The 24,853-nt window shown below is 40.6% G+C and overlaps 1 protein-coding gene across 1 annotated transcript in view; it reads right to left on the bottom strand.

The window, feature by feature from the left end:
* SEMA6B (semaphorin 6B) overlaps positions 1-24,853 on the bottom strand; it is an 808,975-nt gene that overhangs the window by 518,770 nt on the left and 265,352 nt on the right. The window contains exon 4 of the mRNA XM_040419828.1: positions 9,706-9,768. Coding sequence (XP_040275762.1) covers positions 9,706-9,768 — 63 coding nt within the window. The remainder of the gene's footprint in view (positions 1-9,705; positions 9,769-24,853) is intronic.

Below are 24,853 nucleotides of genomic sequence, written 5' to 3'. Positions count from 1 at the left end.
TCAGGGCCAGAGATTGGATTAATATAACTGAAAATTACTATATTTTTTACATCATTTTCAATTATTTTTTATAGAGGGTGTCAGCAGTGATTTGTGACATGTGTCCAAAACCTTCTGTGTGTCAGGGCCAGAAATTGGAGATAAATAAGTAAAAATGAATATATTTTTTCCATCATTTACAATAATTATTATATAGAAGGTGTCTGCAGTGACTAGACCCATCTGTCCAATACCTTCTGTGTGTCAGGGCCAGAGATTGGAGAAATATAATTGAAAATTACTATATTTTTTCCATCATTTTCAAAAAAGATTCTATAGAGGGTGTCTGCAGTGACTTGTGACATCTGTTCAATACCTTCTGTGTCAGGGCCAGAAATTGGAGAAATATAACTGAAAAATAATATATGTTTTTCATCATTTTCAATACTTTTTATATAGAGGGTGTCTGCAGTGACTTCTGACATCTGTCCAATACCTTATGTGTGTCAGGGCAAGAAATTGGAGAAATATAACTGAAAATGACTATATTTTTTCCATCATTTAAAATAATTTTTATATAGAAGGTGTCAGCAGTGACTTGTGACATCTGTCCAATACTTTGTGTGTCAGGGCCAGAAATTGGAGAAATCTAACTGAAAATTACTATATTTTTTTCATTTTCAATACTTTTTCTATAGAGGGTGTCAGCAGTGACTTGTGACATCTGTCCAATACCTTCTGTGTGTCAGGGCCAGAAATGTGAGAAATCTAAGTGAAAATTAATATATATTTTTTGTTCATAATTTTCAATTATTTTTATATAGAGGGTGTCTGCAGTGAAAAGTTCAGAGAAAAAGAATTACATATATATAATAGTATAAGTGTCCATATGAGTGAGTATAAGCCTAGAGGTTGGACCCCTTTAAAATGTAGCTTTTATTAGTTCAATTAAAAAAGCAAAAATATATAACACCCTATGATAACTGGGTGACCAAATAACATATAACAGGACAGGATATTGCCCAGCTACCACCGTGAATTGGTGAAAAAATTAATAAATAAGATAGTGTAAATTCCAGGGGCACTAATGACATTAGTGGGAGGTGTGGGGAATGGACAGAGGATAGGGCACCTTATAATGGGTACTGGGGATGGGTCTCTCCCTGTGCCCGCCCTAAATTAGCCCTCTGCCCAGGAATGAACCCTGATGGTGGGATCACCCTGTCCCTGTGCCTACCCTGTCTTGCCCTGTACAACCTTGTACCTTTGAAAAAAATTTAACACATATAATGATGTTGATTTTAACCCTGACGTGTTTCCCCACTCTGGTTCATCAGGGGGTCGGTTAAAGAATGATAACTGTTAGGTATAACATCATGGATCAAAACAGGATAATTAAATAGGTAATGCAAAATATAAATACTATGTCCTGGTTGATACCGTAGGGCAGGCCATATATGGGGGAAGAGGACTCACACTGATTCTCTTGATGAAGAGAGATGTCACAGGTAAGGTGCCCCCATAATATCCGGACTGCCGCCTGCAAAGCTTGATGAGGTGTCTGCAGTGACTAGAGACATCTGTTCAATACGTTATGTGTGTCAGGGACAGAGATTGGAGAAATATAACTGAAAATGTTTTTTTCCCCATTATTTTCAATACTTTTTCTATAGAGGGTGTCAGCAGTGACTTTAGACATCTGTCCAATACCTTTTGTGTATCAGGGCCAGAGATTGGAGAAATATAACTGAAAATGAATATATTTTTTCCATCATTTTCAATATTTTTTCTATAGAGAATGTCAGCAGTGACTTGTGACATCTGTCCAATACCTTTTGTGTGTCAGGGCCAGAAATTGGAGAAATATATGTGAAAATTAATTATTATTTTTTTATCCATTTCAATACTTTTTAAATAGAGGGTGTCTGCAGTGACTTCTGTCATCTGTCCAATACCTTCTGTGTGTCAGGGCTAGAGATTGGAAAAATATAACTGAAAATTACTATATTTTTCCATCATTTTCAATAATTTTTCTATAGAGGGTGTCTGCAGTGACTTCTGTCATCTGCCCAATACCTTATGTGTATCAGGGCCAGGGATGGGAGAAATATAACTTAAAATTAATATATTTTTTCCATTATTTTCAATACTTTTTCCATAGAGGGTGTCTGCAGTGACTTGTGACATCTGTCCAAAACCTTTTGTGTGTCAGGGCCAGAGATTGGAGAAATATAACTGAAAATGATTTTTTCCCCCATTATTTTCAATACTTTTTCTATAGAGGGTGTCTGCAGTGACTAGAGAAATCTGTCAAATACCTTCTGTGTGTCAGGGTCAGAGATTGGAGAAATATAACTGTAAATTACTATATTTTTTCTATCATTTTCAATACTTTTTCTTTAGAGGGTTTCAGCAGTGACTTCTGACATTTGTCCAATACCTTATGTGTATCGAGGCCAGGGATGGGAGAAATATAACTTAAAATTAATATATTTTTTCCATTATTTTCAATACTTTTTCCATAGAGGGTGTCAACAGTGACTTGTGACATCTGTCCAAAACCTTTTGTGTGTCAGGGCCAGAGATTGGAGAAATAGAACTGAAAATGTATATATTTTTTCCATCATTTTTAATACTTTTTCTATTGAGGGTGTCAGCAGTGACTTGTGACATCTGTCCAATACCTTTTGTTTGTCAGGGCCAGAAATTGGAGAAATCTAAGTAAAAATGTATATATTTTGTTCTATAAAGGGTGTCTGCAGTGACTAGAGACATCTGTCCAATACCTTCTGTTTGTCAGGGCCAGAGATTGGATTAATGCAACTGAAAATTACTATACTTTTTACATCTTTTTCAATACTTTTTCTATAGAGGGTGTCAGCAGTGACCTGTGACATCTGTCCAATACCTTCTGTGTGTCAGAGCCAGAAATTGGAGAAATATAACTTAAAATTACTATATTTTTTCTATAATTTTTAATAATTTTTATATAGAGGGTGTCTGCAGTGAGTAGAGACATCTATCCAATACCTTATGTGTGTCATGGCCAGAGATTAGAGAAATATAACTAAAAAATATTTTTTTCCCCATTATTTTTAATACTTTTTCTATAGAGCGTGTCAGCAATGACTTGTGACATCTGTCCATTGCATTCTTTGTCAAAGTAGAAAATTCGTGGCACACCGGAATTAATTAATGCTTTTTAATTAGTAGACGTATTACATCATTTGTAATTTATAAATTACAGCGCGCCAGTCTTGGTGTACACATCCGGCAGAGGCTTTCACTTACAAGTCACAGATCCCTTAAAAAAGGTCAATCACATGACCAAAACGTTGGGACTAAACTATACGACTTTAACCTATATTATCTAATCCGGATGTACTATATAGTATATATATGAAATGATGTAATACGTCTACTAATTAAAAAGCATTAATTGATTCTGGTGTGCCACGAATTTTCTACTTTGATACCAGACGACGGACCGTCCTCCGTGAGCACCCAACCTTATACAGGGTGTTCAGATCTCATCATACCTTTACAATACATTCTGTGTGTCAGGGCCAGAGATTGGAAAAATATAACTAAAAATTACTATATTTTCTCCATCATTATCAAAACTTATTTTTATAGAGGGTGTCAGCAGTGACTTGTGACATCTGTCCAATACCTTATGTATATCAGGGCCAGAGATTGGAGAAATATAACTAAAAATTTATATATTTTTTCCATCATTTTCAATACTTTTTTTTACAGAGGGTGTCAGCAATGACTAGAGACATCTGTCCAATACCTTCTGTGTGTCAGGGCCAGAGATTGGAGAAATATAACTGTAAATTACTATATTTTTTCCATCATTTTCAATACTTTTTCTATAGAGGGTTTCAGCAGTGACTTCTGACATTTGTCCAATACCTTATGTGTATCAGGGCCAGAGATTGGAGAAATATAACTGAAAATGTATATATTTTTTCCATCCTTTTCAATTCTTTTTCTATAGAGGGTGTCAGCAGTGACTTGTGACATCTGTCCAATACCTTCTGTGTGTCAGGGCCAGAAATTGGAGAAATATATGTGAAAATTAATCATTTTTTTTCATCCATTTCAATACTTTTTAAATAGAGGGTGTCTGCAGTGAATTCTGTCATCTGTCCAATACATTCTATGTGTCAGGGCCAGAGATTGGAGAAATATAACTGAAAATTACTATATTTTTTCCATTATTTTCAATAATTGTTTTTATAGAAAGTGTCTGCAGTGACTAGAGACATCTGTCCAATATCTTCTTTGTGTCAGGGCCAGAGATTGGAAAAATATAACTGTAAATTACTATATTTTTTCCATCATTTTCAATACTTTTTCTATAGAAGGTTTCAGCAGTAACTTGTGACATTTGTCCAATACTATATGTGTATCAGGGCCAGAGTTTGGAGAAATATAACTGAAAATGTATATATTTTTTCCATCCTTTTCAATACTTTTTTTTATAGAATATGTCAGCAGTAACTTGTGACACCTGTCCAATACCTTCTGTGTGTCAGGGCCAGAAATTGGAGAAATATATGTGAAAATTAATTTAAAAAATTTTCATCCATTTCAATACTTTTTAAATTGAGTGTGTCTGCAGTGACTTCTGTCATCTGTCCAATACCTTCTGTGTGTCAGGGCCAGAGATTGGAAAAATATAACTGTAAATTACTATATTTTTCCCATCATTTTCAATACTTCTTCTATAGAGGGTTTCAGCAGTGACTTGTGACATCTGTCTAATACCTTTTGTGTATCAGGGCCAGAGATTGGAGAAATATAACTGAAAATGAATATATTATTTCCATCATTTTCAATACTTTTTCTATAGAAGGTTTCAGCAGTAACTTGTGACATTTGTCCAATACCTTATGTGTATCAGGGCCAGAGACTGGAGAAATGTAACTGAAAATGTATATATTTTTTCCATCCGTTTCAATACTTTTTTTTATAGAGAATGTCAGCAGTAACTTGTGACACCTGTCCAATACCTTCTGTGTGTCAGGGCCAGAAATTGGAGAAATATATGTGAAAATTAATTAAAAAAAAATTTTCATCCATTTCAATACTTTTTAAATTGAGGGTGTCTGCAGTGACTTCTGTCATCTGTCCAATACCTTCTGTGTGTCAGGGCCAGAGATTGGAGAAATATAACTGAAAATTACTATATTTTTTCCATCATTTTCAATACTTTTTCTATAGAGGGTGTCTGCAGTGACTTCTGTCATCTGTCCAATACCTTCTGTGTGTCAGGGCCAGAGATTGGAGAAATATAACTAAAAATGAATATATTTTTTCCATAATTTTCAATACTTTTTTTTACAGAGGGTGTCAGCAATGACTAGAGACATCTGTCCAATACCTTCTGTGTGTCAGGGCCAGAGATTGGAGAAATATAACTGTAAATTACTATATTTTTTCCATCATTTTCAATACTTTTTCTATAGAGGGTTTCAGCAGTGACTTCTGACATTTGTCCAATACCTTATGTGTATCAGGGCCAAAGATTGGATAAATATAACTGAAAATGTATATATTTTTTCCATCCTTTTCAATTCTTTTTCTATAGAGGGTGTCAGCAGTGACTTGTGACATCTGTCCAATACCTTCTGTGTGTCAGGGCCAGAGATTGGAGAAATATAACTGTAAATTACTATATTTTTTCCATCATTTTCAATACTTTTTCTATAGAGGGTTTCAGCAGTGACTTCTGACATTTGTCTAATACCTTATGTGTATCAGGGCCAGAGATTGGAGAAATATAACTGAAAATGTATATATTTTTTCCATCATTTTCAATATTTTTTTTATAGAGGGTGTCTGCAGTGACTAGAGACATCTGTCCAATACCTTCTATGTGTCAGGGCCAGAGAATGGAGAAATATAACTGTAAATTACTATATTTTTTCCATCATTTTCAATAATTGTTTTTATAGAGGGTGTCTGCAGTGACTAGAGACATCTGTCCAACACCTTCTGTGTGTCAGGGCCAGAGATTGGAGAAATATAACTGAAAATGACTATATTTTTTCCATCATTTTCAATACTTTTTTTTTATAGAGGGTGTCTGCAGTGACTAGAGACATCTGTCCAATACCTTCTATGTGTCAGGGCCAGAGATTGGAGAAATATAACTGTAAATTACTATATTCTTTCCATCATTTTTAATACTTTTTCTATAAAGGGTTTCAGCAGTGACTTCTGACATTTGTCCAATACCTTATGTGTATCAGGGCCAGAGATTGGAGAAATATAACTGAAAATGTATATATTTTTTCCATCCTTTTCAATTCTTTTTCTATAGAGGGTTTCAGCAGTGACTTGTGACATCTGTCCAACACCTTCTGTGTGTCAGGGCCAGAGATTGGAGAAATATAACTGAAAATGACTATATTTTTTCCATCATTTTTAATACTTTTTTTTTATAGAGGGTGTCTGCAGTGACTAGAGACATCTGGCCAATACCTTCTATGTGTCAGGGCCAGAGATTGGAGAAATATAACTGAAAATTACTATCTTTTTTCCATCATTTTCAATAATTGTTTTATAGAGGGTGTCTGCAGTGACTAGAGACATCTGTGCAACACCTTCTGTGGGTCAGGGCCAGAGATTGGAGAAATATAACAGAAAATTAACATATTTTTTCCATTTTTTTAAAATATTTTTTTAATAGAGGGTGTCTGCAGTGACTAAAGACATCTGTCCAATACCTTCTATGTGTCAGGGCCATAGATTGGAGAAATATAAATGAAAATTACTATTTTTTTCCAAAAAAATTCTATAGAGGGTGTCTGCAGTGACTAGAGACATCTGTCCAATGCATTCTGTGTATCAGGTCAGAGATCGGAGAAATATAACTGAAAATGTATTTTTTCCCCATTATTTTCAATACTTTTTCTATAGAGCGTGTCAGCAATGACTTGTGACATCTGTCAAATGCATTCTGTGTTAAAGTAGAAAATTCGTGGCACACCGGAATTAATTGATTGCTTTTTAATTAGTAGACGTATTACATCACTTGTAATTTATAAATTACAGCGCGCCAGTCTTGGTGCACACATCCGGCAGAGGCTTTCACTTACAAGTCACAGATCCCTTAAAAAAGGTCAATCACATGACCGAAACGTTGAGACTAAACTATACGACTTTAACCTATATTATCTAATCCGGATGTACTATATACTATACATATGAAATTATGTAATATGTCTACTAATTAAAAAGCATTAATTGATTCTGGTGTGCCACGAATTTTCTACTTTGATACCAGACGACGAACCGTCCTCCATGAGCACCCAACCTTATACAGGGTGTGCAGATCTCATCATCCCTTGACAATACATTCTGTGTGTCAGGGCCAGAGATTGGAAAAATATAACTGAAAATTACTATATTTATTGCATCATTTTCAATACATTTTTTTATAGAGGGTGTCAGCAGTGACTTGTGACATCTGTCCAATACCTTATGTGTATCAGGGCCAGAGATTGGAGAAATATAACTGAAAATAATTATATATTTTTTCCATCATCTTTAATACTTTCTCTATAGAGGGTGTCAGCAGTGACTTGTGACATCTGTCCAATACCTTCTGTGTGTCAAGGCAAGAGATTGGAGAAATATAACTGTAAATTACTATATTTTCTCCATCATTTTCAATATTTTTTCTATAGAGGGTTTCAGCAGTGACTTCTGACATTTGTCCAATACCTTATGTGTATCAGGGCCAGCGATTGGAGAAATATAACTTAAAATTAATATATTTTTTTCCATTATTTTCAATACTTTTACCATAGAGGGTGTCAGCAGTGACTTGTGACATCTGTCCAATACCTTATGTGTATCAGGGCCAGAGATTGGAGAAATATAACTGAAAATTAATATATTTTTTCCATCATCTTTAATACTTTCTCTATAGAGGGTGTCAGCAGTGACTTGTGACATCTGTCCAATACCTTTTATTTGTCAGGGCCAGAAATTGGAGAAATCTAAGTGAAAATGTATATATTTTCTTCTATAGAGGGTGTCAGCAGTGACTTGTGTTATCTGTCCAATACCTTCTGCGTGTCAGGGCCAGAAATTGGAGAAATATAACTTAAAATTACTATATTTTTTCTATAATTTTCAATAATTTTTATATAGAGGGTGTCTGCAGTGAGTAAAGACATCTGTCCAATACCTTATGTGTGTCATGGCCAGAGACTGGAGAAATATAACTGAAAATTATTTTTTCCCCATTATTTTCAATACTTTTTCTATAGAGCGTGTCAGCAATGACTTGTGACATCTGTCCAATGCATTTTGTGTCAAAGTTGAAAATTCGTGGCACACCGGAATTAATTAATGCATTTTAATTAGTAGACGTATTACATCATTTGTAATTTATAAATTACAGCGCGCCAGTCTTGGTGTACACATTCGGCAGAGGCTTTCACTTACAAGTCACAGATCCCTTAAAAAAGGTCAATCACTTGACTGAAACGTTGGGACTAAACTATACGACTTTAACCTATATTATCTAATCCGGATGTACTATATACTATATATATGAAATGATGTAATACGTCTACTAATTAAAAAGCATTAATTGATTCTTGTGTGCCACGAATTTTCTACTTTGATACCAGACGACAAACCGTCCTCTGTGAGCACCCAACCTTATACAGGGTGTGCAGATCTTATCATCCCTTTACAATACATTCTGTGTGTGAGGGCCAGAGATTGGAAAAATATAACTGAAAATTACTATATTTTCTCCATCATTTTCAATGCTTTTTTTTAATAGAGGGTTTCAGCAGTGACTTGTGACATCTGTACCAGGGCCAGATATTGGAGAAATATAACAAAAAATGAATATATTTTAACAGGATTAACAGGATGACATAATATAGAACAAAAAGGGTTATCACACAGAAAACAAATGTTACATCATAAATCATGTTTTTGGCATGCTGTACCTGACATAAGGCTACTTTCACACTAGCGGCAGGACGGATCCGACAGGCTGTTCACCCTGTCGGATCCGTCCTGCCGCTATTTCGCCGTGCCGCCGGACCGCTGCTCCTTCCCCATTGACTATAATGGGGACGGGGGAGGAGCTCCGGCGCAGCACGGCAGTTCGCGGTGAGAGGCCGTCGGACTAAAAAGTCGGACATGCAGTACTTTTAGTCCGGCGGCCTTTTGCCGTGCACTGCCGTGCTGCGCCGGAGCTCCGCCCCGTCCCCATTATAGTCAATGGGGACGGAGCGGCGGTACGGCGGCACAGCGAAATAGCGGCAGGACGCATCCGACAGGGTGAACAGCCGCTCGGATCCGTCCTGCCGCTAGTTTGAAAGTAGCCTTATGTCAGGTACAGCATGCCAAAAACATGATTTATGATGTAACATTAGTTTTCTGTGTGATAACCCCTTTTGTTCTATATTATGTCATCCTGTTAATCAAATTACATCACTTCTGGTCACGGTGACCATAAACTCTAATCTCGTAACTTTTGTAGTCACAGAAAGTAATTGAAATCGATACAATGGAGAGAAGAGGGCAGCAGGATATGGTTCAAAACTGGTTCGAAATGATCCTTGCTAAATAAATTGCAGCCCGATATAAATATTTTGCAAAAATGTACACAATGCAATAATATTCAAAATGTCTATGCAAATAGACAACTGCATACTTCTTGTAAGTGATATGTTTTCCTACCTCCTGTTTTCCTTTCATTCGACACACATGAATATCCTGATGGTTTGATTTCCAGATGGATTTCTGTTTATAGATCAAAGACCAACAATATAATTAGAGTCATGAAGAAAAATTTGAGTACCTGTCACCTTTCCTGTCATGTCTTTTTCATTACTTACTTGCATTTCTCTTGCAATAACAAATAATTTCATATACTCTATGTTGTGCCTTTCCTCTATTATTCCTACTAGAAGTTTAAGGATAAAGGTACATCTGGGTGTTAACAGTTGAGGGGGGCAGGGGTGTCCCTACACACTCTGACATTGGCAACACCAATCAGGCAGCATCAGAATGTGCAAGGATACAGCCCAAATGCAAACATACCTTTATTCATAAAACTCTAGCATGAATAATATAGGGATGGCACAACATACAATTATAAGAAAGGATGTTCCAGAATGATTTCATGTGCAATGCAATTATAACATATATTTAGGTATGGGGGCAGGTCCCCTTAAAACAAACTATATATACAGTAACTGCTAATAGTACTTAAAGTCAGAAGTATTTTAAACAAGAAGTATAAAATGTCCACAAATAGTTATTGTGTGTTATTGTGTCCACTATCCCATGGGTACAGCAATGAGAGAAGGTGAACATGCATGTACAGTACAGACCAAAAGTTTGGACACACTTTCTCATTCAAAGAGTTTTCTTTATTTTCATGACTATGAAGGCATCAAAACAATGAATTAACACATGTGGAATTATATACATAACAAACAAGTGTGAAACAACTGAAAATATGTCATATTCTAGGTTCTTCAAAGTAGCCACCTTTTGCTTTGATTACTGCTTTGCACACTCTTGGCATTCTCTTGATGAGCTTCAAGAGGTAGTCCCCTGAAATGGTCTTCCAACAGTCTTGAAGGAGTTCCCAGAGATGCTTAGCACTTGTTGGCCCTTTTGCCTTCACTCTGCGGTCCAGCTCACCCCAAACCATCTCGATTGGGTTCAGGTCCGGTGACTGTGGAGTCCAGGTCATCTGGCGCAGCACCCCATCACTTTCCTTCATGGTCAAATAGCCCTTACTTTCAAAGTTTTCCCAATTTTTCGGCTGACTCACTGACCTTCATTTCTTAAAGTAATGATGGCCACTCGTTTTTCTTTACTTAGCTGCTTTTTTATTGCCATAATACAAATTCTAACAGTTTATTCAGTAGGACTATCAGCTGTGTATCCACCTGACTTCTCCTCAACGCAACTGATGGTCCCAACCCCATTTATAAGGCAAGAAATCCCACTTATTAAACCTGACAGGGCACACCTGTGAAGTGAAAACCATTTCAGGGGACTACCTCTTGAAGCTCATCAAGAGAATGCCAAGAGTGTGCAAAGCAATAATCAAAGCAAAAGGTGGCTACTTTGAAGAACCTAGAATATGACATATTTTCAGTTGTTTCACACTTGTTTGTTATGTATATAATTCCACATGTGTTAATTCATAGTTTTGATGCCTTCAGTGTGAATCTACAATTTTCATAGTCATGAAAATAAAGAAAACTCTTTGAATGAGAAGGTGTGTCCAAACTTTTGGTCTGTAATGTATGTACAAATATTTTAACCTATTTACTATTTGCTCATACAGGTATACGTCACAAAAAGAGGAATGGTAGTATAAAAAATACTAATACCATTAAAAATGCGCAATAATCACCACTCTTACTTCACAGACCAATATTATACACCAACAACTTCTAAAAAAGAATCAAACCCAAAGTCTAGTACAAAGTTCACATACTGCATGTCAATAAATCTAGAGCAGGTCATCAAATAACATAGAGTCACATAATAAAATGGAAACAATCTTAACAGTGACAAATTAGTTCAGTGATAGAATATTGGTATCAGTCTACCTGCTATAAACTTGCGTTGGCAAAAATCCTTGCACCAGCCCTGCAGCCTACAGCAGGGCATGGTGGGAGTTGTAGTTTTACAACAGCTGGAGGACCACAGGTTGAGCATCCCTGACCTAGATCATTGCGTTCGCTCTATGGATCCTACCCCATGAACCCTCCAGCAGCTGTGGGATATACTGGCTTCAGATACCTGTGACAACCTTCAAGAGGTGAGCAAACCCAGACTGCCATACCAGACATTTTGGTGTCTGTGTACCGAACTTGAACTCCGATTTTGACGCCAAAGCCCGTGTCCGGGTTTGTTGTTCGGACTTTAAATTAAGCTTGTTGAAAGGCTACAGCGCAGCCAATCAACAAGCGTTTAATCTGTGGGATCTTGGAAGCCATCACAGTCGTGCCTATTATTGGCATGGCTCTGATTGGCCAGAGCACCATGTGACCATGCCTGCATAAATGCTGGATCACATGGTGCGCCGCATTCTGCTCATACTAGTGTAGGGACAGGACGCTGCTGCAGACAGGGAGAGTGTTAGGCCTTTATTATTTTAAAAAAATGTGCCGGTGACCTGTAGACATTATTGATCGGTGCAATAAAGCTTCTTTGCACCAGTGAGACAGAAATACCATACTTAATCGTTCTGTTCAGTCTGTTGGCATTTTTTTCGGTGCAATCCTACTCCTTTGCACCAGTGACATGGAAATATAATAGTTAATCAGTCAATTAATTGTGTGGGTGAGACCAACCTATTTATTTTTTGGTGAAAAAATACTGTAGTTGCCACCATCACAGGGAAATATAATAGTTAGTCAGCCAGTTAATTGGGTTGTGAGACCTATCTATTTTTGGTGTTTAAAAAAAACGTAGTTGCCACCATCACGGGGATACAGTGGGATGCGAAAGTTTGGGCAACCTTGTTAATCGTCATGATTTTCCTGTATAAATCGTTGGTTTTTACGATAAAAAATGTCAGTTAAATATATCATATAGGAGACACACACACTGATATTTGAGAAGTGAAATGAAGTTTATTGGATTTACAGAAAGTGTGCTATAATTGTTTAAACAAAATTAGGCAGGTGCATAAATTTGGGCACTGTTGTCATTTTATTGATTCCAAAACCTTTAGAACTAATTATTGGAACTCAAATTGGCTTGGTAAGCTCAGTGACCCCTGACCTACATACACAGGTGAATCCAATTATGGGAAAGAGTATTTAAGGAGGTCAATTGTAAGTTTCCCTCCTCTTTTAATTTTCTCTGAAAAGTTGCAACATGGGGGTCTCAAAACAACTCTCAAATGACCTGAAGACAAAGATTGTTCACCATCATAGTTTAGGGGAAGGATACAGAAAGCTGTCTCAGCGATTTCAGCTGTCTGTTTCCACAGTTAGGAACATATTGAGGAAATGGAAGACCACAGGCTCAGTTCAAGTTAAGGCTCGAAGTGGCAGACCAAGAAAAATCTCGGATAGACAGAAGCGACGAATGGTGAGAACAGTCAGAGTCAACCCACAGACCAGCACCAAAGACCTACAACATCATCTTGCTGCAGATGGAGTCACTGTGCATCGTTCAACCATTCGGCGCACTTTACACAAGGAGATGCTGTATGCGAGAGTGATGCAGAGGAAGCCTTTTCTCCGTCCACAGCACAAAAAGTGCCGCTTGAGGTGGGCTAAAGCACATTTGGACAAGCCAGCTTCATTTTGGAATAAGGTGCTGTGGACTGATGAAACTAAAATTGAGTTATTTGGCCATAACAAGGGGCGTTATGCATGGAGGAAAAAGAACACAGCATTCCAAGAAAAACACCTGCTACCGCAGTAAAATATGGTGTTGGTTCCATCATGTTGTGGGGCTGTGTGGCCAGTGCAGGGACTGGGAATCTTGTCAAAGTTGAAGAACGCATGGAGTCCACTCAGTATCAGCAGATTCTGGAGACCAATGTCCAGGAATCAGTGACAAAGCTGTGAAGCTGCGCCGGGGCTGGATCTTTCAACAAGAAAACGACCCTAAACACTGCTCAAAATCCACTAAGGCATTTATGCAGAGGAACAAGTACAACGTTCTGGAATGGCCATCTCAGTCCCCAGACCTGAATATAATTGAAAATCTATAGTGTGACTTAAAGAGAGCTGTCCATGCTCGGAAGCCATCAAACCTGAATGAACTAAAGATGTTTTGTAAAGAGGAATGGTCCAAAATACCTTCAACCAGAATCCAGACTCTCATTGGAACCTACAGGAAGCGTTTAGAGGCTGTAATTTCTGCAAAAGGAGGATCTACTAAATATTGATTTCATTTCTTTTTTGTGGTGCCTAAATTTATGCACCTGCCTAATTTTGTTTAAACAATTATAGCACACTTTCTGTAAATCCAATAAACTTAATTTCACTTCTCAAATATCACTGTGTGTGTCTCCTATATGATATATTTAACTGACATTTTTTATCGTAACAACCAACTATTTATACAGGAAAATCATGATGATTAACAAGGTTGCCCAAACTTTCGCATCCCACTGTATATAATAGTTAATCAGCCGGTTAATTGGTTCGGTGAGACCTACCTATTTTGGGTGTTTAAAAATCTGTACTAGCCACCATCACAGGGATATATAATAGTTACTCAGCCGGTTAATTTGGTCGGTGAGACCTACCTATTTTTTGTGTTTAAAAAAACTGTATTTGTCACCGTCACAGGGATATATAATAGCGGCAGAGCCCAGTGCAGTCAATGTACTCTATTACACCGGGCCCCACAAAAAGCAGTATTCACATGTAAAGTGTAGGCAATCCATATGTAAAGTGTAGAAATCCTCTGCGGTAGGGCAATCCACCTAGTACTCACTATAAAACTCCCATACTAGCAGTCAGTTGCCGGCCTCCACCCCCTGTATTTTCCTCCTCAAAAAGGTGCGTCTTATAGGGCGAAAAATACGGTAATTTATTTTGATAAAAAAAACACTGTACTTGCCACCATCACAGAGATATATAATAGTTAATCAGCCGGTTAATTGGGTTGGTGAGACCTACCTTTTTTTTTTTTTTTGTGCTAAGCACCTCTTTTCCATCCGTGACACAGATATACAATTATTCATCTGTCAGCCAATTTTGTGAGTGACTGTAACAAAATGAGGAGAGCATCAACTGGGAGGACGTGGCCATGGTCATGGTGGTGCTGGTGTTGGTGGTTGTGGAGCTCCAGCTGCAGGGAGAGGACATTGTCGATCTGTGCCAGGTACGCGCCCAAATGAAACACCTTCCTCTGGTGCACGCAAGCGACAGGATGTTCTGCGTCATTTTGTAGGCCCAAATACCACTCTAAGAATGGTAAAGCCAGAACAAGTAGAGGCGGTAGTCGATTGGATGGCTGAGAGTGCCTGCAGTTCCTTTACATTGTCTTCCACCCGGTCCACTGCTGAAAGCGCAGAGTTGGCATGGGCATCCATCTTTCACCTCAACCCCTTGCACATCAGCCAAACAGTCTAAGCCCCAGGTAATGCAGCAGTCACTTATGCTATTTGATGACTCTGCTGGCGGAGTTTTCGTGGGCAATCCACCTAGCCCTGCCTCAGAAGTGACAGAGATTGAGTGCACTGATGCCAGACCACTTATGTTTAACGATGAGGATGTGGGAGAACCACAGCAGCACGTCTCTGATGACGATGAGGAAACACAGTTGTCAACTGGGGAAGGTTTGAGGAGTGGGTGGAAGATGATGATGTAGAGGATGATAAGGTCCTAGACCTTACATGATATCCAAGTCATGCCTGTAACACGTGCAGTTCAGAGGCAGAGGAGGGGTTCACACAGCGGCAGCTGCACAGCAAAAGAGGTGCTGGGTGCAAAAGCAGAGCAGCTGTTCCCCAGCCAGCAGATCTGCTACTGTCCAAAGTGCCAAGAGACACAGCACACCAAAGCAGGCAGTGTGCTGATGAAAGAACATGGGCGATTTGCAAGCTGTGAAGTCAGAGCCTGAAATGAGGCATAAATGTTCTAAGACTTGTAGGGTAAACCAGCTCACCTGCCACATGTATTGCAGTCCTTGGGTGCACAGGAAACCATGGTGAGACCTCTTGAGACAAGGATAAAAAAAAAAAAACGATCCAGCACTCCTGTAATTCTAGAGCCGTCGGTTCTTTTATTGTGGTGATAAAAATTCGTACAGTGGTACAACCTCCATTAGTGTGCGAATGACACTAATGGAGGTTGTACCACTGTACAAATTTTTATCACGACAATAAAACAGGAGTGCTGGATCGTTTTTCTCTTTTATCCTTGTCTCATAAATGTTCTAAACCTGAGCACCACTTGCATGATCCGGCATCTAACCGCAAAGCACGAGCTGCAGTTCGCAGGTAAACCAGCTCCTCCTGCTGCAATCTTGGCATCTTCCTCCCCCTCTGGAGCGACTGTGGCACCTGCCACCCTGCAAACATAGGATGTGGCAGCAACACCACCATCACCAAGCATCTCCACACTATCCCATGGAAACGTTCAGCTGTCCATCCCCCAAACACTGGAGAGAAAGAGAAAGTACCCCCCTACCCACCCGCAAGCCCTGTCCCTGAATGCCAGCATTTCTAAATTTCTGGCATTTGAAATGCTTCCATTCATTCTGGTGCAGACGGAGAGTTTTAAAAATGTCATCATGGCAGCTGTCCCACGGTATGTGGTTCCCAGCCACCACTACTTTTCCAGGCGGGCCATCCCTGCACGAACAAGTGGCGGAAAAAATCAGGTGTGCGCTGCGCAACGCCATCAGTGGCAAGGTCCACATAACCTCTGACACGTAGACCATTAAGTACAGACAGGGACGTTATATCTACCTAACTGCCCACTGGGTAAATGTAGTGGTAGCTAGGCCTGAGGCGGACAGCGGTTTGGCGCATGTCCTACAGTCACCGAGGATTGCTGGACGTTTCTCAGTGCCTCCTGTTGCCTCCTACGCCGCTTCCTCATCTACCGCCTCTTCATCAAGTCAGCGCAATACCTGCACCACCAACTTCAGCACAGCGAGGTGGAAAAGACAGCAGGCTGTTCTAAAACTCACATGTTTGGGGTAAAGACTCCACACCGTGCAGGATCTGTGGGCGGACATGGTTGGTGCCGCTGAGTCTCAAGCCAGGCCTGGTGGTGTGCGACAATGGGCGAAATCTCGTAGCAGCTCTGGGCCTAGCCGGTTTGACACACATCCCTTGCCTGGCACATATGCTGAACTTGGTGGTGCAGAGGTTCCTGAAGAATTACCCGGAGATGTCAGAGCTGCTGCAGAAAGTGAGGGCCATCTGTGCATGCTTTCGGCATTATCCCCCTGCTGCTGCTCGCCTGTCTGCGCTGCAGCGTAACTTGGGCCTTCCTGCTCACTGCCTCATATGCGACATACCCACAAGGTGGAACTCCACCTTGTACATGCCGGAGAGACTGTTGCAATGGTCTTTCGTGAGCATCTAATGATGACAGCCCTTAAGAATGGCCCAATTTTCAAAACTTTCGAACACCTAGCTATCAAATGCCAGAAGAGTCCAGAAGAGGCCTTCTCAATCTATATTGTCTACCACCCCCCAGATTTAAAAACAGGATTTGATAAACTGCTGGAATTGGCCACATCGGCCTTCCTAGATAGTCAGAAGAACATCATTGTGGGCGACATAAATTGCTGGGCCGATGATGTGTCCAACATCCAAACCCAGCAATTATTAACATCCCTTGAGACCATTGGCTTCATGCAGGTGGTGACCTCCCCGACTCACAGGGGCAGCCACATCCTGGACTGGATTCTGACATCCGGGGTGGAGATACAGGTCCAATCCATACATGATCTGGTGTGGACTGATCACAAAAATATACTTTTTACTCAAACTATACCCCCTTTAAAAAAAAGCTCCCTATTTTCCAGTGAGAGATAAGACTCTCACTCAACAAAGAAATTTGAAAATTCTTAATTTGGAGGAATTTGGCAATAGCTTTAAGGAGAATCTGAATATAGATTTATTCTGCTCCATAGAATCCACGGTAGCAAAGCTAACAGCTTTTAATGATTGTATAGAGGCTACACTAAACACCTTAGCACCTATGAAACATAAACAGCAACCTCGTCCCTCTAATAAAAACCAGCCTTGGTTCACTGCTGAATTAAGAGAGGATAAAAAGACTACCAGAGCCCTTGAAAAGGCCTGGAGAAAAAATCCCATAGAAGACACCAAAATTAAATACAAAATAAGTATGAGAAAGTACAGAGATAATTTTTAAAATACCAAAAGAACATACTACTCAAATAAAACAGACAATGCGGTTAACAACTCCAGAGAACTTTTCAAAGTGGCTAAAGAACTAGCCAATCCTAGATGTAAGATTGCAACGATGGAGCACTCTCAAGCACTGTGCCAGCAAATGGCCGACTACTTTGCTGAAAAAATCCAGAAACTTAGGCACAATATCCCAACGGTTCATAGGACAGACGAGACACTTTCTTCTTCACTCTCAACATTACCCTATTCCCTCACAGAATTTCAGCCCATCTCTGAGGAGAGAACGATTGAAATCATTGGAGCTCTCAGATCCTCCTCCTCGCCTCTAGACCTATGCCCGGCGGCCGCGGTGAAGTCTGCTGAGGTTGCAATGGCACCATACATTCGAGACATTATAAATAGTTCCTTTTCCAGCGGTCGGGTGCCGACTATTCTGAAGCAGGCAGTGGTAACACCCCTGCCTAAGAAACCGGTGCTACCTGTGACCAATCTGAGTAACCTTAGACCGATTTCGGGACTGCCGTTCGCTGCAAAGATAGGCGAGAGGGAGGTTGTTGCACAACTACAGGGATATCTGGAGGCCAATCACATTCTTGACGACTTCCAGTCGGGATTCCGACCCGGAAGGGGTACTGAGAACGCTCTGGTCAATGTCCAGGACGATCTACTGATGGCATTAGACCAGAACGATTCTATGGTCCTAGTCCTTCTGGACGTATCATCCGCTTTTGACACTATTGACCATCAAGTGTTACTGAATCGGCTGAAAGTGGTAGCCAGACTAGATGGAAAGGCCTTGGCATGGATGGTCTCATTTCTCCAGGACAGGGTACAATGAGTGAAGCTGGGGGTATTTCACTCAGCTGTTCTCCCACTGTCCTGTGGAGTACCACAAGGCTCGGCACTATCTCCAGTCTTGTTCAACATCTATCTGAGACCATTGGCCGACATCATCAGGAGCCACAATCTTCAGTTTCATGTTTATGCGGATGATACACAACTGTACTTTAGGCTTGCCAAAGGTACAGTTGATCAAGTCGATCTGGCCGGATGTCTCTTGGAGTTCGATCACTGGATGAGTGCCAATTATCTAAAGCTTAATGGCACCAAAACTGAATGTTTTACATTCAGTGACCAGAAAATTACACCCTCAGCACCCCAATGGCCATTGTCTTTTGGACCTGTCCCTGAGACAGCCATCCAGGTCAGGGACTTGGGAGTGGTCTTGGACTCCAGATTAACCCTGGCTCCTCAGATAAATCAGGTGGTTAGTACCTGCCACTACCAGCTGAAACTTCTGAGGAGGATCTTAAAATACTATAAATCACAGAAAAAATGCACCCCCAATGTAAATGCTCCCCCAATGTAAAACACGCTACAGTGTTAGGGGTTGAGCCGCTCCTCCAGTATTGCCACTATATTTCTGTGTTTTTGTCTTGTTCTATATGTAGTGTATGTGCCGTTACCTGGCATTCAAACACTCTTTTGCACCTGGTGACCTCCATCACAGGGTCTGATATGGGCGTGGCTTGCAGTCTTGGCTTTGTTCACATTGCACTAGTTGTCCTGCTAGGCGTTTGTGTGGAAGCCTGGCTGCGAGCTGGATTACATCGCCTTCAGACCGTGTTCACACCATAGGTAGCGTAGTGGTAGGACCCTTTGCCATGCTGAGTGACCGTGACGTGGTGCAATGATGGGCTCCGATATTTTCCTGACAGGAATATATTGGTGAAAGTCTCAGCTTTTAATATCTGCATTTATGACTAGCCAGTATAGTCAGTGGCATATCCGTTTGGTGCATTTTTTCTGTGATTTATATGATTGTATTTACATCCGCACAATGCTCCATTTTGTGTAGGATGCTCTTGTGGTGCATGTGGACCGCGCCGACATCCTCCACCGTATGCATTTTTTGCTGGGGATAGTCGTTTGCTGCGGTCCACATGCGGTGGGGCTGCTCCCCCAATGTAAAACACGCTACAGTGTTAGGGGTTGAGCCGCTCCTCCAGTATTGCCACTATATTTCTGTGTTTTTGAGGATCTTAAAATACATCGAATCCCCTCTCAGGAAAGCCTTGGTCGGAGCAGCGATCAGCAGTCGGTTGGACTATTGTAATGCCTTGTACATGGGACTCCCTAAGAAGAACTTGCATAGACTTCAACTTGTGCAGAATGCCGCAGCAAGGCTACTAATGGGTGTTGCCCGAGAGAGCATATCACTCCCTCTCTTAATGCCTTGCACTGGCTCCCCGTCCAACAACGGGTGATGTTCAAGATTGGATGCTTCATGCATAGGGTATTCCATGGTGTGGGGCCCTTGTACCTGCGATGTAAATTCACCAGGTACGCCCCGTTGAGGACATTGAGAGTTACTAGTAACTCTGTGAATTTTAACATCCCGCAAGTTAATAAGATCAGACGTGGAGGTAGATCCTTTTCGGCTCAAGGGGCCAGATTTTGGAAACACCTACCTCTGGCCCTGAAAATGATTCCCAGTCTTCTCTCATTCAGACGTGCACTGAAAACCTTACTTTTCAAACAGGCGTTTGATCTTCCTATATAACACTTATTTTTGGTTCACATAATTTTGTTTTTTTTTCTAAATCTTAGTCTATAAATTCACAGTTGGTAATGTCCCTCCTTTTTTAAAGATACTTTTTCCTCACGTTAATTAATTTTGTTCTCTTCACATTCTCTATATCTCGCCTGAACCCTCTGAACCTTGAGATCCCTCTACCTTCCCTCCCTTTTTCTTGATTCTCTATTTTGATAAGTGCTAGGAAACTGGTCTCTAGAATAGGTGCCTTATCCTCTAGGCCTTTGTGGCCCATGGTAAAGTGTCATGCCTTCTTCTTTTTCCTCCCTTGTTGAATCAGCCAGCTAAGCGCATCGAGGCCCTATGGGTAAGACTGCATGTACACAAGACTATACATCATCATCAGCAGGCGATAATGGAGTTTCAGCTGCAGCACACATGCTCGCACAGTCTCTCCAGTATGTGCAAGGTGGAGTTCCACCTTGTGGGTACGTTGCATATGAGGCAGTCGCTCTTCGGAACAGCACCATTTCACCACCAATGAGTGGGCCTCCATGCTTGACTTGTGTGCCGTGTTGCACTGCTTCGAGTACTCCACCAACATGGCCAGCGGTGATGATGCCGTCATCAGCCTTACTAGCCCACTTCTATGTCTCCTTGAAAAAACGCTTCAGGCGCTGATGGATGAGGATGTGGCACAGGAGGAAGAGGAGGAGGAACAGGGATCATTCCCATGGTTATCAGGACAGTCATCCACAGGTGGCTCAGAGGGTGGGTCTCTGCACCAACAGAAGCTAGGTACCCAACTGTCCAGCCAGGGCACGGTTTTGAAGGATGAGGAGGGAAGGTTAGCATGGCCGAAATGTGGAAAAGCTTTGTCTGAACGCCACAATATATAGCACCACCATCTGATATGGATTGTCTTACCAGGAACAGTACGTGTCCACACGTCTGCACAAACTGATGGGTTTGCCCTATTTAACTTCTGGGTCTCAAAATTGCTCACATGGCCTGAGCTTGCTTTTTACACCTTGGAGGTGCTGACCTGCCCTGCGGCAAGTGTATTGTCCAAATGTGTGTTTAGCACAGCAGGAGAGTGATCACAGACAGGCACATCTGCCTGTCCACAGCCAACCTGGACAAACTCATGTTCATTAAAATGAACCAGGCATGGATCCCACAGGACTTGTCCATACCTTGGCCGGAGTAGAGGGCTATACTGGCCGCACCCAGCAATTGTTATACTCCAGCTATTTTCTTTGCTATTTCCCAATGTTTTGGGGCCTTCACAAACCAAAAAACAAAAACAAGAAAAAAATAAGAAAAATAAAAATGTTTAAAGATTGGTGACCTCTTCCGCCTGCATCACCACATCCATTTGCACCCCCACGTCCGCCTCTTCCGTCTGCATCGCCACATCTGCCTCCTCCTCCACTGGAAAATCCGCCTCAAGGCTCAGGATTATTATGTCTTGGCAGAGTAGAGAAGTATACCGACCGCACCCAGGCATTGTTATACTGCAGAGCACTTTGTGTGTTCTTTTGCCATAGCCCATTAACATTAAGAATTGTAATATGACCCATTTTGCATCCATCTAACTAATGTGGGGAGGAATTTCTTCTGTGGAGTGTGTCTGTGACACTCAGGAATAAAAAAAATAAATAAAGAACACCTCTTCATCTGTCTAACTGTTGTAGGAGAGTAAATTCTTTTAATATATAGTCCCCAGATATGGGACGTATAAGATCTATAACTGAGAAGATTTTTTTACCCAGTTTTAACCTAGGACATACAAGCACGAAACTGTCACGCCGTGGACCTTAGCAACCTGACACAGAATTGACGGACACATGGAAAAATAAAGAAACAGAAACAGTGTTGGCTTCCTCCCCTGACTCCTCCACGTCCACCTCCTCCTCCACTCGGACCTCCACCTCCTGGATCAAAATTATTATGTCTTATATTGGCAGAGTACAGAAATATACTGGCCACACACCCAAAAATGGCTAAAGGTCACACACAGAAATGACAGACACATTTAAAAAACAAAACAAAAAGAAAACTGAGTGTTGGCTTCTTCCTCCACCTCCTCTGCCTCTTCCACCTACACCGCCACGTCCAAAGTCTACTCAACATTCTACTCCACTTGGACCTCCACCTCTTGGTTCAAGATTGTTGTTTTTATGCATTTTATGTTATTTTTAAGTCATTTCCCTATCCACATTTGTTTGCAGGGCAATTGTACAGCTCTTACGCCTACTTTGGAGCCTTTTGCAGCCCTCTAGCTCTTTCTATGACTTTTTTAGAGCCATTTTAGTGCCCCAAAAGTTCAGGTCCCCATTGACTTCAATGGGGTTCATTGTTTGGGGTCAAGAGGGTCAGAACCCGAATTGAACTTTGAAACAAAGTTCAGCCAAACCCCTCGAACCCGGACATCCAACGGTCCGCTCATCCCTAACAGCTGCTCATAATGAAAGATGCAACTGTGCTTAAAATAACCCAGCTCTCTCCATGGCCTGATAAATCTTCAATGATTCAATTTATTGTATTCAAAAATAAAACATATATATGAACAGTGCAGGGCCCTCCCACTGCATATATTTGAATTGTCACTACTTTCCATGATAGCTTCAAGGCCATTCCTGAATACCTGAGATTTTAGGGAGTGATTGTAGATATTCCAATATTCAGTATATTCAGGACTGTAGAGATCAGTTTCTGTCCATGATTTAGTATTCAGCAGTGTAGTGAGATATACATGCCTATGTCCTAAAAATCTCAATGTATTATGGTAATGTTATTAAATATCTCTGATAGTTTTATAGAATTTGAGTACAACAGCAACTATCACTGATAGGCTGCAGGCGTGCCACAGTCTTCTACTTTAATGTAAATACAGTCAACAAGTTACAAAGTTAATCAAACAAGATAGTGATCCCCTTCCCAGTGTCACGTCACCTTCCCAACGCGTTTCGCCAAACAGGCTTCGTCCCTGACGAAGCCTGTTTGGCGAAACGCGTTGGACAGATGAGGTGACACTGGGAAGGGGATCACTTTGTAACTTGTTGACTGTGATTGTATTTACATTCTGTAAACCCTGTGCAGTACTGCTGTTACACTTGCAGGCTGTGTGCTTGCTTGATCCCTGCACATTTTCCTCACACCGGTGGTGTGCAGTGGACCAGGCACGTTCCAGCCTCCATTCAGTATTACCACATATGACTCTCTGCACTTGTATATGATTATTACTATCCCCTTCCCATGTGCTCTCCTCATATTCTTGCTACCACACTGGTTCATGTTTACTCCCCTTGCTATATGTATTTTTTAAGTGAAATCTAATAAATTACATTTTGCTACGTTGTTGGACTCATGTTCTAATTTGTTGGGTATGCACACCAATTTTTGTAAGTTGATGCAAAGTATCAGCTTGAAAAATAGTGACACTGATGGCAATATTCTTAATGTTATTTGTGTTTTAGCATGATCACCACTACTCCCCCAGTAGCTATAATAGATGTCTTCTCCAGGTTTATCATTTTATATTTGGCTTACAGTTCTTTGGAAAACTTGGACCAGAACCACCATGTTGTGTGTGCATAGTTTGAAAACTGGATGGGATCTCTAATATCCACTTTGTTGTCTGGTTTTCACATAGACAAAGCTTTACTGCAATAGTCACCACACAGATCATTATTGGTCATTATTATCAAATTATTGAGGGCATCCACTGGCAACTAAATTTGGTTCTTGACACCTTGGATGTCAGTTCATTGTATACAGTTAGGTTGAGAAATATTTGGCACTTTAGCTGTTTACCAAAACATATTCAACATATAATTATACAGTCCTGATCAAAAGTTTAAGACCACTTGATAAATGGCAAAAAATCCTATTTAGCATGGCTGGATCTTAACAAGGTTCCAAGTAGAGCTTCAACATGCAACAAGAAGAAATGGGAGTGAGCCAAAACATTTTTTGAGCATTCAATTTAATGAAAACAACGAATAAACTGATAGTGCACTTGAGAAAATAGAAAAAATCAGCGGCACTCATCAGTTGCAGGTTTTCAACATATCATCACTTTATTTGTGACAATAGGTACATGCTTTACAGGGCTGGGGCGGACAAGCCTTTCATAGAAATCAAAAAGCCGCCTAGGCGGTGTGTGGCAGCGACGGCCGTTTCGCACAGTATGTGCTTCTTCCGGCTACCTGAATGACGTGCACAGGTGTGCCTGCTCATTTAAGAAGGAGCGTGAGAATTAACCCTGCGTGGGGTACCTGAATCTCAATTGCAATTTAAGGCAGCACCTGTGTACGTATACAACTGAAACAAAATCAAAAGCAAATCAGTACATTCAAATGAATACATTGAGGTCATTCCGATCGTTCAGACCTAGGGGTCCCATGGCATCTGTGCGGATTATCCATCTCGCTTCTTTCTGCAACAGGAGGCGA

This window comes from Bufo bufo, chromosome 2, assembly GCF_905171765.1.
Source record: "Bufo bufo chromosome 2, aBufBuf1.1, whole genome shotgun sequence".
In the NCBI taxonomy this organism is placed as follows: Eukaryota; Metazoa; Chordata; class Amphibia; order Anura; family Bufonidae; genus Bufo; species Bufo bufo.
Note: the sequence above shows the minus strand (reverse complement) of the source record. Positions and strands in the feature narration are given on the sequence as shown.